Here is a 19,115-nt window from a genome sequence, read left to right as displayed (position 1 = left end):
TGGAGTACAAAATAACCTTCTGGATCCTTCTCTCTATTTCAGACCCTGTGGTGAAAATAGTTCACCCCACTGATCACAGTGTGAAGCTGAAGTTTCAGACTTTGGATCGCATTGAACTGAAATGTGAGCTGTCTCACCCTAATGCTGAGGTTCGTTGGTTTAAGGATGGTCTGGAAGTAAATGAAACAGAGAACCTGTGCTTGGAGACTGAAGGTGCAGTCCAGCATCTTCACATCCTTAGTGCCTCCATGGAAGATTCTGGAGAATACATCTGTGATACCAGTGAAGATTCTGTCTCATTTGATGTCAAGGTGACAGGTGAGAGTCAGGTGATGCTGTTGTGAGGGCTTTAGGAGAATTGAAACTTACTCCTACTACTTCAACTAATCATTTCTCAGAATCAGCTGCTAATAACAAGCAGATTGCAAATAGAAATAAAAATAGTGGGATCAATATAGAGGTAACTAGGCTGGAAGTAAATATGCTGAATATGGCTTCTGACCGCTGTGGCACTCTCAAGTTGATGCTAGGGTGGTCCAGGGCAGAGGCAAGGCAAAGCTGGAAGTTATTCAGACTCTGCTGCTGATGAGTACCAGTGCCTGGAGAATGATGAGGCAAGTAGGACTGCACAAATACCACTGATGACTTGCCTAGATAGATACCCAGGTACCAACACTGAATACTGGCCATATCTGGTTAAATTCCAACAGCCGCGAAAGACCCTGCTTATTTGGTGCAAGTACACAGATAGAAGCCAGAACTGAATAGCCAGGACCAACTCAGCTGGAGGCAGCCATCAGCTGAATAGTGACCTGGATCTATTTGGGTGTCTTTATACAAAAGCCAAAGATCTAAAAACTGTACAACTAAAGTAGGCAAAGGTCAAATAGATATCTCAGTAGGACTCTGTGATAAGTTCCTGGAGGAAAAGTCCATAATCTGCTACTAAGTGTTAAACAACTTTCAGGATCTTCCTCTCTTTCTTTCTGTATTAGACCCTGCAGTGAGAATAGTCCACCCCAGTGACCACATTGTGAAGCTGGAATTTCAGAGTTTTGATCGCATTGAACTGAAATGTGAGCTGTCTCGTCCTAATGCCGAGGTTTGCTGGTTTAAAGATGGCCTGGAAGTAGATGAGACAGAGAATCTGCACCTGGAATATGAAGGTCCAGTCCAACGTCTTACCATCCTGAGTGCCACTAAGGAAGATTCTGGAGAATATGTCTGCGATGCTAATGATGATTTTGTCTCATTTGATGTCAAGGTAACAGGTGAGAGGTCAGGTGATACTAATGTCAGAGTCTAGGCTAGTTAAATCATGTGACTTTTCAGGACGTTTCCATAAAGTCTTACGGTTGCTCTTGTAGTCTAGTTGTACACTATATGGAAGACAAAAGGCAAGCTTACCGAAGACTTTATTAATGTCGATGGATCGTTGATTTTTTTTTATGATGTATTATTATTTTTTGTTATTTATGGCATTTTAATTTATACATCACGTCAAATCTATAGTTTAGGTGATAAGCTAACATGAACCCCCCCCAAAAAAAACAAAAAACAAAACAACAAAAACCCCAGATACATTGTAGGTGCAAGTTTTTGACTGGCCTGGATTGTGTTCTAGACATCTCTATCTTCAACAGATCAGTGCAAAAGAAGCTCCAACGCTCCATTCATCCAGGAATCATTCTGCACAGCTCTGGAAAACTCATTTGTCCAAAATAAGTCCAATTAGCATTTGCCAATAACAAGGTCTCGACTACAAACTGTTCTGGAACCTGCAACGATGTGAATTGTCCCACTGAGGTTTTAAATCTTTCCACCTGAATAATCCAAAAGAGCTGTTCTTCCTGGTGGCGAGGCAAGGACCACATTCCTTTCATACTTTGTCGATTGTGTTGTTTCAAAGAAAGAGTGAACTCTACTTTATAAAGGAGTTTTTAGTTTTGCGATAGAGTCTTTTTCATACCTAACGATTCTCTCTATTTATTTATTTGGATTAAGCTCACATCTTTTTCTTTATCAGCTCAAAGGTGAATGCAACTTTAGAGTTATAATGAATATGTTTTCATCATTAAAATATTATTTGGGTGTTTTTTAAATGTACCATGTACTGTATAATATACCTCTATTTCACAACTTATCTAAACAGTTTACAATAATCAAATAATAAGAAATAGAAAAGAGAGAGAGAGAAACCACAAAATAGTTACCTCTTTAGCAAAGGAAAAGCTTCTTTCCTGGGACTCCAGCCCAGCCCTGGGGCTCAGAAAGAGATGTTCAGCTTTCCTTCGTCTGATTTTTAGTTTCCATACGTGGTGGCCTCACATTGCTATCCCACAGAAAATAACAACCCCTTAATCACCCACTTCTTCTTCCTCTGTATCTCTATCATATCTCTTAAAAATCTCCAGTCATGGTGATTCCATATAACTATATAACTCCTTCTATTCCATGGCAACATGGCTGGTGGACAGACTGGGAGGCCCACAGACAAAAGGGTGTAGTGTAAATCAAAAGGCAATTTATTGCTAAACAGACAAAAAAAAGCAGTCTGTTTCTATCACAGACTCAGAGGTTAACATATCAACAGTCACATTAACAATGGCTTCTCCTCTCCTCATACCTACGGTAATTCAGGGTCTAGTTCTAATTGGGACAATCAAGTCTGAGCCTTCAAACATAAACTTAAAAACACAGAAATCTGATGACAGATAAAGGCCAAATAGCCCATCCAGTCTGCCCATCCGCGAATAGGGATGGACTAGTGGTAGACCATGATCAATTTTCAAAGGGTTGTGCTTGTGAGGAGCTAGCTAAAATAAAGGTAGACAAAGCGATGGGGCCGGATGGTGTACATCCGAGGGTGCTGAAGGAACGTAGGGAAGTTCTGGTGACTCTGCTGACTGACCTTTTCAATGAGTCTCTAGAGTCGGGAGTGGTACTATAGGACTGGAGAAGGGTAAATGTGGTCACTCTCCACAAAAGTGGAAGTAAGGAAGAAGAAGGGAATTACAGGCTGCTAAGTCTGACTTCCGTAGTAAGCAAATTAATGGAAACTCTTTTAAAACAGAGAATGGTCAAGTTTCTGGAATCCTGTGGATTACAAGACCGGAGGCAATATGGATTCACTAGAGGTAGGTCTTGTCAGACAAACCTGATCAATTTCTTTGACTGGGTGACCAGAGAATTGGATAGAGGGAGTACGCTAGATGTGGTGATTTAGATTCTAGCAAAGTCACATAGACATCTAATAACTAAACTAAACCTTAAATTTATAGACTGGGTCATCTTCAAAAAATGAAGCTTGACTCGGTTAACAATCATTAGGTCAGCCAGTAATAACAAAAAATAAAATGAAAAAAAATCAGATAAATCTAAATATAAAGCATAAAAAGAAATTTAAACAGAGCGAATTGTTAAATGCTTAGAAAATAAAAAGGTTTTTAGGGAAAGAGAGTTTCAATGTTTGTGTATTTCACAAGAGACAAGATCTTTGAGCGTTCCAGATTAACAGAACCAAAGGAGTGAAAATACCAAACAAGAGTTTAAAAACGATACAAGCACATTTAAATTGAATCCTGAAACAGACAGGCAGCCAGTGTAGTCTTTCCAGTAAAGGGGATATGTGGTCAAATTTCCATTTCCCAAAAATCAGCTTGGCCACAGTGATTTGTATCAATTGCAATCTTTGCAAGTTGCCCTTAGTCAATCCTAGGTAAATAGAGTTGCAGTATCCAACCGGGCTAGTATAACAGACTGTACCAAAACTGTAAAGTGTTGATGATGAAAAATGCCTTAATACTCTTCAGCATACGCAAACTAAAAAAACATTTCTTGACCAGAGAATTTATTTGATCTTTAAACATAACTGAAGAATCTAAGAGAATTCCCAAAACTTTAGAAGAAAATTCAATTTGTAATTTAATTCCTGAGGTTAGTGTTATCATAGGAGGGAGGTAATTAAGATTTGGCCCTATCCACAGAAGTTTAGTTTTTGCTTCATTTAATTTCATTTGTACCGATAGTGCCCAATTCTGAAGCTTGGAAATACAATGACTGAAAGATTAGGTTTCTTACCTCTGCTAATCTTCCTTCTTGTAAATCTCCTCTGGAGGCTAAACTCATGGGATCTTGTATCCTCTTTAGCCTCGGCTGCAGGGCTAATAAAACTTGTTCCCTCCTCTCTAGGCTATCGCCTGGTAGCTTCCTGTCATGCTCAGCTTGTCGAAAAACCAGTTATATCTAGTGCAAACAGGAAACAGAAAAAGAGAAGAGGGTGCGGGAACTCCTGCTACCAGTCAATTCTGCTCATTAGTACATCAAACACAAGGAACCATGTACAAATTGCAAAATAGATAAATCTACCTAATGCAGCCTGAAATTCAGATGGGGCCCCACCCAGGAACCCCAGCAACCCTTGAACCCAATCTAAGGGAACATGTATGGAATTCTTAATGAGTCTGATCAAAGACAGTAATCCATCTTACCAGTAACTGAAGAGGTGATCTGCGAATCGGACAAAACAAATGGGCAGGATTTCAGCCTTTAGAGGAGATTTACAAGAAGGAAGATTAGCAGAGGTAAGAAACCTAATCTTTCATTCTTGTACAATCCTCTGGAGACTGAACTCGTGGGACGTATCAAAGCAGTCCCAATTCTCAGGGGGAGCCCGATGAGCTCGCCACCAGAACGGAAACGCCAAAGGCTGCATCATCCTTAGCTGCCACATCAAGCCAGTAAAACCTGGTAAAGGTATGAAGTGAAGCCCACATGGCTGCCCTACAAATCTCAGGCGAAACCGCCAGAGACTCCACCACTGAGGAAGCCATGCCTCTGGTAGAGTGAGCCTTCTTCCCTGCTGAAATATAGGCAGTGGAAATGGCCACACGTATCCAACGCGAGATGGTTGCATAGCAGCAGGCCGACCGACAGATGGAAATCATTAGTGGCCTCCAGGTATCTCAAAAGGAGACTCCACACAACCAGAGACCACAAAACACGGTCCTTAGACTTGGAACCTGAAGGAACAAAGGCTGGCAGCCGAACATCCTGGTTGACATGGAAAGAAGAAATCAGTTCTGGAAGAAAGGAAGGCACAGTCCTCAAAATCACCACCGACACAGTGATGCGAAGAAAAGGAGCTCTGCACGACAGAGCCTGAAGCTCCGACACTCTCCACGCCAAAGTGACATCACAAGAAAAATGGTCTTAATGGTAAGCTCTGTAATGAGAGGGCATAGGATGATGTTAAGAGGCGACAGGCTCAGGAGTAATCTATGAAAATATTTTTTTACAAAAAGAGTGGTAGATACGTGGAACAGTCTCCCAGAAGAAGTGGTGGGGACAGAGACTGTGTCTGAATTCAAGAGGGCCTGGGATAGGCACGTGGGATCTCTTTGAGAGAGAAAGAGTTAATGGTTATTGTGAATGGGCAGACTAGATGGGCCATTTGGCCTTTATCTGCCATCATGTTTCTATGTTTCTAACTTGCGCCTTAAGCTTGAGCCTAGAAAAGTTACTGGAAATGAGACATCAAATACAAGAACGTCAGGAATAGAATGTTCTCAGTGATGGCCCTAATATGGTGGAACTCCCTTCCGAGGGAATTAAAACTAGAAAAGTTCAAGAAAGGCATAAAGATGATTCTCTTCACATAACATTTTAGCAAATAAAGAAACAATTAGGGGGAATAGTAACATGGAGGAAATAGCGGGCTTCTACCCACTTGGAACATGAAAGGGTGAACAGAGGAATAATACAAAGAAGAATGAATATATGATATACATCAACTATAATAGTCCATGTGCAGTACATAGCTGGTATAAATAAGTAACTCATGTATTGTAACACCATTACTGAAGCTCATGTAAAGCACTCAGAATGGACTCCCCAGTCATCAGTAGCAGAATAGAAGCTTCCAATAAACATGAAGTTAGAGCAAAACAGCTCTCCTGACTTTATGCAGTGAGTTAAGCTACTTCAACATTCAAGAGACAGTCCTGGCTCAGTAGAGCTTACAATCTAATCAGATACAAACAGGACACGAAGGGGGTTAAGGAGTTTATCAGGCTTGGGTGCTTTACAAGTGAGTGGGGATTAGGAGTTAAAAGCAACCTGGAAAACATGGGCTTTTAGCCTGAATTTGAATAGTGCCAAGGACGGAGCTTGACCTTCTGATTCAGGTGTAGGGTGCAGCAAGCGAGAAGGAACGTGGTCTGGAGTTGGCAGTAGGGGAGAAGGCTGGTCCCAGTCTGAATATTGGCTGGTGCCTGGTTAACCTCTGGGTCAGTGTGACTAGGAGTGGCTTACCAACTGCTTAATGCCACAGGCCGAATATCAAGCCTTAATTTCTTATTATTATTACAAATAAGCGATCAAGGAATTTACTGTATGTACTTGAAATTCTGATTTCATATAATTGTAGCTGTCCATTGATATTTGGGCTGAATATTACATTACATTACATTACATTACATTAGGGATTTCTATTCCGCCATTACCTTGCAGTTCAAGGCAGATTACAAAAGAATTATCCAAGATGTATTACAACAAGAACTTACAAAAAAAAAAAAAAAAATTGGTCATTTTCAAAAAGAGTAAGAAATGGGTAAGGTTATTTGTTTCGGGTAGTTAGCTTTAGTGAGAGGTGGAGTTTGAGACTTGCAGTATTATTTATTTTTTCAGAGTTTTCTTGAAGAGTATGGTCTTTATTTCTTTTCTAAAAGTCTTGTAGTCGAGGGATGCTGTCAGTAGATTGGCGATTTGGTTGTCTAGTTTGGCTGCTTGAGTGGCCAGGAGGCCATCATATAGTTTTTTCCATTTGACCTCCTTAATTGGGGGGTATGAGAATGGGGTGTGAGTTTTCCTATGTCTGGTTGCGGTGTTGTGGATGAGGCGGTTAGTCAGGTAGTTTGGACTGTCTCCGTATAAAGTCTTAAATAGTAGGCAATAGAATTTAAATTGTATTCTTGTTGGGATCGGAAGCCAGTGCGATTGGAGATATGCTTCTGTAATGTGATCATGTTTCTTTAATGAGTAGATGAGTCTTAGTGCTGTATTTTGGATAGTTTGTAGTTGTTTTGTTATGGTTGTAGGGCATGGGAGGTAGAGGATATTACAGTAGTCAAGTAGGCCTAGTATTAAGGACTGAACTATGAGCTGGAATTGAGTTTTCTCAAAGAATTTCCGAACTTTTCTTAAGTTTCTCATGACTAAGAATGACTTTTGTATTGTTTTATTGATTTGCGGTTGCATGGTGCAGCATCTGTCAATAGTTATTCCTAGCAGTTTTAGGGTGGTTTGTATGGGGTAGTTGATTGCGTTGATTTCAATGTTGGTTATGGTTGGTATTTTGTTGTTTTCTAGGAGGATGAATTTCATTTTATCTAGGTTCAATTTCAGTTTGTGATCTTTCATCCAGGTTGCTATTGATTTTAGTGTTTGGTATATTGTGTTCGTCATGGAGAGTTCAGGTTGATCGAAGGGTATGAGAATGGTAATGTCATCGGCATAGCTGTTGGAGGTTATGCCTTGTTTCTCCAGGTGAGAGCTGAGGGAGGCTGTATAGAGATTGAAGAGAGTCGGGGATAGAGGGGATCCTTGGGGAACTCCGCAGGGGTTTGACCAAGGTTCAGATTTTTGTTTGTCTGATTTTACTCTATAGGTTCTTGATTTAAGGAATCCTTCAAACCATGTGTATACTTTATCTGTGATACCTATTGTATCCAGGATTTGTAGTAGAATGTTATGGTCCACCAAGTCGAATGCAGCGGTAAGGTCTAGTTGTATGGGCATCATTTTTTTTCCTGTGCTGAGATGTTGTCTGGCTGTGTCCAAGAGAGATCCTAGTAGTGTTTCCATGCTGAAGTTGTTTCTGAAGCCGGATTGTTTGGGATGGAGTATGTTATGGTTTTCTAGGTAATTGGAGAGTAATTTGGCAACTAGTCCTTCTATTATTTTGACGTAGAGTGGAATAGAGACAATGGGTCTGTAGTTGGCTGTTTGGTCTATCGGTCCTTTGGGGTCTTTGAGGATCGGGGTGATGATGATTTCGCTGAGGTTGGTAGGGTAGTGGCAGTTTATTAGCGAGATTTGTATCCAGTTTAGAAGAAGAGCACGGAATTTTGTGCTGGATGTTTTTAGGAGATATGGTGGACAGTTGTTGAGGTCACAGGATGCATGGCTGTATTTTTTGTAGTATTTGTTGAATTCGGGCCATTGTATGTTGGGGAATTGAGACCATATTCTATCTGCTGCAGTAGAATCTCTATCTATGGGGAGAATTGTGAATTCGTTAGGATGGGTAGAGGTGTCATTGAGGGTAGCTCTTGCATTGGTAATTTTATTTTGGAAGTGTTCTGCTAATAGAGTGGCTGAGGGGGGGGGGGTAGTATTGTTAGTGGTCAGGTAGGGTTTGGTGTCGGTTAGGGTGTTTAGAATTTGGAATAGTTTTTTGGTGTCTTGGGTTTCAGTGCCTATTAGGTTGGTGTAGTGTGCTTTTCTCTTGTCCTTTAATTGTGACTTGTATTGTTTGTTGATTTTTTTCCAGGCGGATTTTGTATGATCCGAGTTCGATTTTCTCCATTTTCTCTCTAGTCGTCTACATTGTCTTTTGAGTTGTAGCAGTTCGGAGTCGAACCATTTATCTGATCTCCTGCTGGGTCTGGATTTGGTTTGCAGTGGGGCTAAATCATCAAGGGTGTTGGAGCAAAGTCTTTCCCAATGTAACATGAAGTCCTCGGGGTTGTTTTCTAGAATAGTTTCATCTATTTTAGACCAGAATATGGAGGGTTTGATGTGTTTGCGTGAGGTGTATGTTACTTTATTGAGTTTTGTTATAGTTTTTTTGTTGTTTTTGGTCCAGTTGATGTTGAAAGTGTAGGTGTAGTGGTCTGACCAGATGGATCTGGACCATGTTCCGTTAGATGTATGAATTTCTGTTAAGGATGGTTGGTGGGTCATGAAGGCTGCAATATCAAGTTGGTGGCCTTTTTCATGAGTTGTTTGTGGATTTAGCATTTGGAAGGATAAGGCTTTGAGAAATGAGAGAAAGTTGTCTACTTGTTTGGATGATTGATCATCTAGGTGTAGATTTAGGTCTCCTAGGAGTAGGTTGTAGGTTGCTATTAGTGAGTTTTGGTATATGAAGTCTTCCACTTCGGTTCTTGCTAAAGACCAGTTTCCCGGTGCTATGTAGCAGAGCATGCAGTTTAGTGTGTCTTTTAGTGTGGTGCTTGAGAGTTGGCAAGCTAAAAGATCCATGTACGGGTTAGATGTTTTCTCATTATATTAAGGGTTAGATCTTGTTTGATTAAGATTGCTAGGCCTCCGCCTCTTTTTTTTTTCTCTGCAGACCACTGTAATTTTGTATCCTTGTGGGCAGACTTCAGTTATTCTGGGGTCTGAGTCGGAGGTTAGCCAGGTTTCTGTGAGGAAAAGACAGTCCAGGTTTTCTTGTGTTATCCAGGTTTTTATAAGCTCTGTTTTTGGACCTAGCGCTCTGATATTTAAGTAGGCGCATTTGAGTGTGGATATCTCTGTGTGATAGTTGTGGGTTGTGTTTGGATATATAAGTGATTTGGTGTGCCGGTATGGTTTGGTCTTAGTGTGTGTTGGTCTTCTTCCCCATGCTGTGGTAATGGAGTGTAGAGTGTTAGATTGTAGGTTTGAGTTTCTGTCACTTGATGTTCTCTTATTTTGGAAGAGAGATTTATTTATATCTGTAGCGGGTGTAGGGAGGAGGTTATTTGCTGCTGTCTTCCCGCTGCTTAAAAGAAGGATTAACAGTATGAAGTGCTGGGCTAGTGAGGTTAGCTTCATTTTGGGGTTTTGTTTTTTTTAATTTAATTTAATTTTTTTTTGTTGTTTGGTGGTTGGTGGTTAGTGAAAGGTGGTAGAAGGGTCTTTGGTGGTTTGGCTGCTGCTTTTCGGTTGGTTATACGTTTGGTAGTGTTGTGGGGGTGGATCGCTTCTTGGTCGCTTCACAAAGGTGCTATGAGCGTCTTAGACAGCGTGCTGTTAGACGCTGAATCTTTTATTGGTTCAGCGTAGTCCCGTCAGGTGGGGAGGAGGGGCGGAGTGTGCTCCCACGCCAGCAAGCCTCCCTGCCTGCTCCTGGGTCCAGCTATGTCGGCCAAAGTGAGATTCAAATAAAGCAAAAAGAAAAAGAGACAAACTAAAAACGGGTGCTGGGAGACTCCCTGAGTCTTCCAACTGGCTCAGTGTAGTCCTGTCAGTTGGGGGGAGGGGCGGAGTGTGCTCCCATGCCGGCAAGCCCCCCTGCCTGCTCCTGGGTCCAGCGATGTGGCCAAAGTGAGTTTCAAACGAGAAACAAGAAGTAAACAGAAACTAACAGAAACACGGGTGCTGAGAGACTTCCTGAGCCTTCCAACTGGCTCAGTGTAGTCTCGTCGGGTGGGGGGAGAGGCGGAGTGCGCTCCCACGCCGGCAAGCCTCCCTGCCTGCTCCTGGGTCCAGCTATGTCGGCCAAAGTGAGATTCAAATAAAGCAAAAAGAAAAAGAGACAAACTAAAAACGGGTGCTGGGAGACTCCCTGAGTCTTCCAACTGGCTCAGTGTAGTCCTGTCAGTTGGGGGGAGGGGCGGAGTGTGCTCCCATGCCGGCAAGCCCCCCTGCCTGCTCCTGGGTCCAGCGATGTCGGCCCTGTGCAATCCCGATGGGAGGGGGGAGGGGCGGAGTGCGCTCCCACGCCGGCAAGCCTCCCTGCCTGCTTCTGGGTCCAGCAATGTGGCCAAAGTGAGTTTCAAACGAGAAACAAGAAGTAAACAGAAACTAACAGAAACACGGGTGCTGAGAGACTTCCTGAGCCTTCCAACTGGCTCAGTGTAGTCTCGTTGGGTGGGGGGAGGGGCGGAGTGCGCTCCCACGCCGGCAAGCCTCCCTGCCTGCTCCTGGGTCCAGCGATGTCGGCCCTGTGCAGTCCCGTCGGGAGGGGTGAGGGGTGGAGTGCGCTCCTAGGCCGGCAAGCCTCCCTGCCTGCTTCTGGGTCCAGCGATGTGGCCAAAGTGATATAGATGGCAAAAAGACAATGCAACTTACAGAAGGCCCTAGAAGGTCAGAGTTTCTAGAAATGACATCTCAACCCAGGGCATGAAAGCAGGGAAATGTCAGTGAGCTTCGACAGTGAAGATTGTAAAGGCAGGATATAAATAATGAACTCTAAACTATGACATGACCTGAGCAGTACATCTCAGAGGAATATAGTACGAGACATAACACCACAAATTGGGTGTGCAGAAACATCAGACATGGACACACCTGAATGTATCTCAGCCCATATGTCTAGCAGCTGTCTTCTGCTGCCATCATCATCCCCATTCCCACACTCATCAGTCTGGAGTACACCATTTTCACATATATGTACTGACACAGAGAAGCCCCTGTGAATTCCGAGTTGCCCTCAGAAATTTCAAATGCTAGCTGTACACCACCTCTAGCTAAGCCTAGGCAGTTGCTAAAAGGAAAACCAGAAACTGACATCTCCTATTTATATTTTTCTAAAGAGGCTCAGCAGGTAGGAAAAGTTAAGTCACCAAGTGTGGGACGGAAGGGACTATTTAGTTCCAAAAGGGAATATAAATATTAGGCCAGGTCAACACAGCTCCTAGCACTGCACCAATCAAAGGCAGGCCGACCCTTGAGGCTGGCCATAAAGCCAGAGAGGAGGAGGAATTATAAGCAGGTCAGCAATTGCAAGGAAAGCCGCCTCAGCTCGAGCCACACTGGACTCAGAGCCAGATCTTCTACAGCCCAGCTCAGAAGCAGTAAATGAAATAGAAATGGATTCAGAGACTGAGTTAATTTAGGGGGCTGGACTGGAATGCTGTTTAATCGATATGCTATATTGCAGTTAAAGCTGAGAGAAAAGGCTGCAGCTGGGGAAACCGCTAGAAAGTGGAGAGTTTGATCCAAAGGGAAACCTCCTGAAGGTAAAAGTTAGCTGAATGAGATGACCAAGAAAAGTTCAGCTATGAATTCTGATGAAACCCAGTGAAAGATATTAAGGTATAAGCTGAAGGGTTATTCCGAATGATTCTGGGAGGCAGAAGCCGCTCCTTTGAGCTATGCAGTAAGGCTCAAAGGTAGATTTATCAGGTTGGCTTGCTAGTGGTGGAATTCACACCATTTATTTAAGTATTGAAGGCTTATGAGTGAGGGCATGTGTTAGGCCGCAGCCATTGAGGCCTTCTACTAGAGCAGAGATTTGGGGACTGTGCAATTCCTGCCCAGGTGCTGGCTTGATAAAGCTATATTTTGGGGAGAAGTTAATCATTTTGTTTTTCTTCCATTTCTGGCTGAATTGCTGGAAGCAAGTATGAAAAGGACCAGAGATTTGAAGCTAGAAGCCAGAGAAATGAGGACCAGTAAAGGAAACTGAGACCTAAAAGCACTCAAGTGAAGATAAGCAGTTTCACAGTGAAATTATAACTGTTGCATTCTTTGTTCCCTACAAACATATTGATTTATAGTTTTTCAATAAAAATACTTCATTGTACCAAAGCAGAAGTGAATGGGACTCTTTTTCTTTTTTTTCTTGTGCATACCAATTATACTCCACTAGCCTCTAGTCTTGTTTACCTGTGATCCACCCTAGGCTGGGCACCTGCTCTGCCTATACTCGGTCACAGCGTACATATCGACTGCCCAGCCACACAAAAATACTGTGTCACACACACAAGTAACCTATTATGGAAACATTTTCTTTCATAGATACACAAGGTTTCAAGACTAAGCTGGACAAGTTCCTGTTAAGCTGGGACTTAAGCAGGTGAGGCTGGACTCATTTAGAGCTCTGGTCTTTGAGCTGAGGCCGCCGTGTGAGCGGACTGCTGGGCCGGATGGACCACTGGCCTGACTCAGCAGGTCAGCTATGTGAACACTTTCACACACAGACCAACACTTAGCAACACACATAGAGCCTGGTCATGTAAACATTTCCTTTCTCACTTCTTGGCCACGTAAGCCTGTTGGAGTGTGTAGTGACTCTCTCTCCCACCCTGAGGGGCATAATCTATAAACGGCATCCCAATTGCAGGTGGTGGTAGGTGTTCTACCGCTGCCTAACCTGCCATTTTCTAAAAAAACAAAACAAAAAACCTCGAGGCAGGCCACCTACACTGTAGGCACCTGTCGTGGGTCAGGGAGGTACCTAGAGGTGCTTTAGTTCAACCAAGGCTAAGTGTATGTGTGGTTTTACCCAGAAGTGGCCTTAACCGAGCTTAAGCAGCCCTAGGCATCTCTCTAGGTCCTAAAATGTAGGCCATTGAAATGCTGGCATACATTTCAAATAGATAAGAACATAAGAAGTTGCCTCCACTGAGGCAGACCAGAGGTCCATCTCGCCCAGCGGTCCACTCCCGCGGCGGCCCATCAGGCCCTTTTGCCTGAGCAGTGGTCCCTGACTAGCTTTATAACCTATCTCTACTCCTATTCCTGTAACTTACCTCTACTCCAATCCCTATAACCCATCTCTACACTTATCTATACCCCTCAATCCCTTTGTCCTCTAGGAACCTATCCAAGCCTTCCTTGAAGCCCTGTACAGAGCTCCTGCCTACCACAGTCTCTGGAAGCGCATTCCATGTATCCACCACCCTCTGGGTGAAAAAGAACTTCCTAGCATTTGTTCTAGACCTGTCCCCTTTCAATTTCTCCGAGTGCCCCCTTGTACTTGTGGTCCCCCTTAGTTTGAAAAATCTGTCCCTGTCTACTTTCTCTATGCCTTTCAGGATCTTGAAGGTTTCTATCATGTCTCCCCTAAGTCTCCACTTTTCCAGGGAGAACAGTCCTAACTGTTTCAATCTGTCAGTATATGAGAGATTCTCCATACCCTTTATCAGCTTAGTTGCTCTTCTCTGCACTCCCTCAAGTACTGCCATGTCCTTTTTGAGGTACGGCGACCAGTACTGGACACAGTATTCCAGATGCGGCCGCACCATTGCACGATATAGTGGCGATATAGTGCAGCCGCTAAACTGATTGCGACAAGGATATTTATTTATTTAGATTTTTATCCCGTCCTCCCAGTAGCTCAGAACGGTTTACAAGTAAACATTCACAATGGAGTGAATTGGACATACAAGATTATACAGTAGATTTAAATACTTGGACATACGAGATTGTGCAGCAGTATAAATGTAGGGACTATACAGCAAATTAAGAACAGTAGTTTAAATATAAGTAGTTTAGTTTAGATACAAGTTATTTGAGTATAGGCTGAGAGTGGACTATCTCCCTGCTGTGATCAGCTGAGTGGTCGCGGCAGGGAACTCCCGAACCCCACCACAAGTCAGCCGACTAGAGGGATGCCCACTCCCTCCCACCACCACCCCGAACCCCCCCCCCCCCACACACACACACACTGTCTGCGGCAGGAGGGATGCCTACTCCCTCCTGCCGGCACCCCCTGCAAGATCCCAGGCAGGAAGGGCTTTAGGTATCTAGCCAATCGGAGTCATAGGTCCCTCCCAGTGCATCCCAGAATGGGAGAGGCCTTAGGCATCTGAGCCAATCAGGGCCTTAGGCTCCTCCATGATGCATTCCAGAATGCACCGGGAAGCGGAAAGCCCACCATTTTTCAGTGGCAGGCCTGTCAGCCAGAGGGTGTATGCCTCCCTACAGCCAGACGTTCTGTTTACAAGGTATGGGGGGGGGGTGAGTTGGAGGTGACAGTCTTCCCTTTAGGGGGATCACCGGGTGGGGGGGTCGGTAGGTGTTTTGGGGGTGGTCTGGCAAGAGAGAGTGGGCATCCCTCCTGCCTATCGTGGTTGGGGGGAGTTTCAGGGGGGTTCTGGAAGGAGGGAGTGGGCATCCCTTCTGCCTATTATGGTTGGGTGGGTGGGTGTTTTGGGGGTGTTCCAGCAGGAGGAATTGGGCATTCCTGCCGGGGGATGCTTTAGGGGGTGGTAGCAGAAGGGAGTGTGCATCCCTCCTGTGGCCAAACTTTGCGGGGGGAGTTTTGAGAGTTCCCTGCCACTCTGGTTGCCACTGAGCTGATCGCGGCAGGGAGATTCCCTTGCTGTGATCAACTCAGCGATGAGGCAGAAATAGTCCAAAAAGGGTTCACAAAGGGAGCGCTCAGGAACCAAAACTGTACACACCACGCAAGCCGCGTGAAGGCTGACAAGATAATATCAAATATTAAGGGTGCTCTCAGTGTGAGCAAGCCTTGTCAGCCTTCATGCGGCTTGCGTGGTGTGTACAGTTTTGGTTCCTGAGCGCTCCCTTTGTGAACCCTTTTTGGACTATTTCTGCCTCATTGTTGTGTTGAGTTCAGGTTGTGGCAGTATTTTTTTGAAGTGTGTTTTGGTGATCAACTCAGCAGCAACGCGATTCTCTAACCAGCGCCTGTGACATTGACGCCGGTTAGAGAATCGGGCTGGTTAGGCAGGATTAGATGGGGTTAGGTGTCTGCACGATTCTGTATAGGATACCCATGTGTGATTCTCAAAAGCCAGTTAGACGGCTGCTGAGACTGGACGTCCTATACAGAATCAGGCCCTGAAAGCACAGATCATTTTCTGGAAGTGGGGGTCAGTTTCTTGATTTTCTGTCATGCTAAATTCATTATTATCTTAATGGTAAAATGCTTCTGTTCTATATCGTTTATTGTAAATTGGGTGTTTTTTTTGCAATCTGTGTTAAAACTGATATACAAAGCAGTATAACAAATGATTAATATGAATGAAAATGTCCAAGGCAGACACATATGTAGTCATAGCAATACGTTATATTTTGGTTTTCACAAGAGCCCTTGGTGAAAATTCTGGGCAGAGAGAATCTGAAGACACGTCTTCGCTGCTTGCCACATGAGGATTTAGCACTGCAGGTCCAGCTCTCTGTAGCCAGCGCTGATCTGAAGTGGTTCAAGGATGGGGAGAAGATCGTGGACAGCAGCCGCACCCATGTGGAGGAGCAGGGGGCTTTGCGCTCACTCCTTCTTCTAGGAGCAGAGAATGGGGACTCTGGCGAGTATCTCTGTGTCACCAATGATGATAACTGCATCTTTTCTGTCACGGTGGAAGGTAAGACATCTTTAGCTCCTGAGGAAGCTTAAAGTGCCTTTGGTCTTGCATGGCTTAGCTATGCTCCTCCCTCCCTCCCTTGGAAGTATCTGATTTCCTACATTGAGGGATAAAGCATAACACACATGACTCTGAAGAGATATCAGTGAATACATTTCTGAATATTATCATCACTACTACTACTTAAAATTTCTATTGCCTTGCCAGACTTATGCAGCATTATACATTAAACATGTAAGAGAGTCCCTGCTCAATAGAGCTTACAATAATAATAATAATATAACAGTTTATATTCCACAGGACCATGAAGTTCTATGCGGTTTACAATAATTAAAAGATGCTACAAATTGAGTGGATTTAACAAAGTTAAAAACTAGTGATTAACAGCTCTAGGGATCAGTTATTGTGGGATGAGATTGTGCAGGTTAGTTGCCTAAGTACTTTAGGAAGAGATATGTTTTTAGGTGTTTCCTAAATTCCCCATAAGTAGTAGACGTAAGCAATTGTTCTAGATCTTTACCCCATAATGCTGCCTGATGGGAGAGATGTTGATGATGTCTTTTAAATTTACATCCTCTAACCGGAGGGGAAACAAAATTAAAGTGTGAGTTTCTCTTATGTCTGTTGGCTGAGAAAGAGAAAAAGTCAGTTATGTATTTAGGGGCTAAACCGAATAGTACCTTAAAACAGAAACAACCAAACTTGAACTTCACATGTGCCTCCATCGGCAGCCAATGCAGAAGTTGGTAGGAAGGTGTAACATGGTCAAACTTCTTCAACCCGAAGATCAGTCTGATTGCTGTATTTTGCACTAGTTATATTTGCCGTATATTAAACTAAACTAAACTAAACCTTGGGTTTATATACCACACCATCTCCACGAATGCGGAGCTCGGCACGGTTTACAGGAAGAAAGATGAGAGAGGAACTACAGTGGAGAGATTAAAGAGTTAGGTGTAAAGGGGGAAGGTGAGAGGCCTAAGAGGGGGGAAGTGTTACAGTTTTGAGAATAGCCAGGTTTTTAGGTGTTTGCGGAAGAGTTGGAGGGAGCTTGAGGTTCGGAGTGGGGAGGTGAGGTTATTCCAGATCTCAGTGATTCTAAAGGGGAGGGATGACCCAAGTTTGCCTACATGGGAAATACCTTTTATGGAAGGGAAGGATAGTTTAATTCTTCAGGGAAATTGCCAAGTAGGCGATGTTACAGTAATCAAGTTGACTCAGTATGAGGGATTGTACCAGAATTCTGAATGATGACACATCAAAATATGCTCTAATGGACTGAAGCTTCCAAAGATTGAAGAAACCCTTTCTGATTATGGAGTCCACCTTGTCTTTCATGGTTAGGCTCTGGTCCAATGTTACACCCAGTACCTTCATAGTAGATTGAATAGGATAACTGAGTTTATTGATGCATAGTGATGTTTTGGTATCAAGCAGGTGTGGTGAAGCTACAAAAAATTTTGTTTTTTCTGAGTTAAGTTTCAGTCTGAATTCTGTCATCCATTGCTCCATCAAATTTAGTACTTCTGTTGCTTTGGGAGTGACTTCCAAGAGAGAGTCAGTGAATGGGATAATGATCATGAAGTCATCTGCATAGCTAAATAATTTTATCCCTAGCTGGGACAATTGCGCACCTAATGAAGCCATGTAGACATTGTAAAGCAATGGGGATAGTGGTGATCCTTGCGGCACGCCAGATGGATTGCTCCAAGTATCAGAGAGATCGTAATTGAAACGTACTTGATAGGTGCGAGACATAAGGAAACCTTGAAACCAGTCTAGCACCTCTTATCAGATATCAATTGCATCTAAGCATTGGAGTAGTTTCCCATGGTCTACTAAATCAAACGCAGAGTTCATATCGAATTGCATGATCAGGGCGTTAAGTCCCTTACTGAACAGGAGACATAAGTTATCCAAGATAGCTGCAATTACTGTCTCAGTACTGAGCAAAGGTCTAAAACCAGATTGAGTTTCATATAAGAGAGAGAATTGATTAAGATATTCCATTCATTGGGTATGTACCAATCCTTCCATGAGTTTTACAATAAATGGAATTGATGCTACTGGTCTATAGTTGGTGACTAGTGCTGAAGATTCTTTACTATTTTTTGGAACTGGGGTTATTATTATGTGGCCATTGTTAGTGAAGAATTTTCCATTTTTTAGTTTGTTGGTTAAATAATTCAGCAAAGATAGTTTAAAATCTAATGGAGCTGCTTTCATAATTTCTGGGGGACATGAGTCCAAAACACAATATGATTTTGAGTACTTGCTATATAATTTGATATAGTTATTCCATTCTAAATCTTGAAAGGAACTCCAAATCATGTCAGCTGGTATAGCATTTCCTTTTATGTTGGCTATTTGATATTCATATGTGTCATTTGTCGAAGTTATTTCTTAGGTTTTTAATTTTTGAATCGAAATGCTGTGCTAAATCATTTGCTGAAGGTAGTTTGATATTATGCACGCGTTGAGTGTGGTTTGTGGTGTTAAATAAATTCGTAACCAGGTTGAACCACTCTTTTGTATTGATTCCTTTTGGGCTAGTGTTAGATAAGTCGATTATGGAAGAGTAAAATGCTTTACGTTTTTCTTTTATCAGTTGTTTATAGATTTTTATGTTGGATCTTCAGTTGTTCCGGTCTGTCAATTTTCCTGTTTTTTTCCAAATTCTTTACAATCTACTTAAAAGACAAACAGAACAAGTAGGAGTTAGTAACCTAACCTCCATGTTTAACACCTAAACCCAATCTCTGCTATGTGATCACTACAATTGAAGACTGACAGGAAAGATAAAGACAAAATCATGTGGGCTTCACATGTTTATTTAATCTTTATATACCGCCTTTACTGGCAAGCAGGCCAAAGCAGTGAACATGAAATAAAAACAAAAAGCAAAACAGGAAATAGAATACCATAGGTTTATAGTTTATTAAAATTTTGATTAAATGCTTATCATTACATTCGAAGCATCTACTATAATAAAACGCTAAGCAAGCATGCGCTCTCCTACCTGCGTGATCTGTGATCCATGATCCGTAGGATTATGGCCGGCAGGAGTGC

At 42.9% G+C, this 19,115-nt stretch overlaps 1 protein-coding gene across 2 annotated transcripts in view; it reads left to right on the top strand.

Annotated features, from left to right (window-relative positions):
- Positions 1-19,115, top strand: part of OBSL1 (obscurin like cytoskeletal adaptor 1) — a 234,381-nt gene that overhangs the window by 108,475 nt on the left and 106,791 nt on the right. For both annotated transcript variants that reach the window (XM_033947138.1, XM_033947137.1), the window contains 3 exons: positions 43-318; positions 996-1,271; positions 15,771-16,046. In XM_033947138.1, the coding sequence (XP_033803029.1) occupies positions 43-318; positions 996-1,271; positions 15,771-16,046 (828 nt within the window). The remainder of the gene's footprint in view (positions 1-42; positions 319-995; positions 1,272-15,770; positions 16,047-19,115) is intronic.

Source organism: Geotrypetes seraphini, chromosome 5 (assembly GCF_902459505.1).
Source record: "Geotrypetes seraphini chromosome 5, aGeoSer1.1, whole genome shotgun sequence".
NCBI lineage: Eukaryota > Metazoa > Chordata > Amphibia > Gymnophiona > Dermophiidae > Geotrypetes > Geotrypetes seraphini.
The sequence above is the reverse complement of the archived record's forward strand: the minus strand, read 5'-3'. Positions and strand labels throughout refer to the sequence as shown.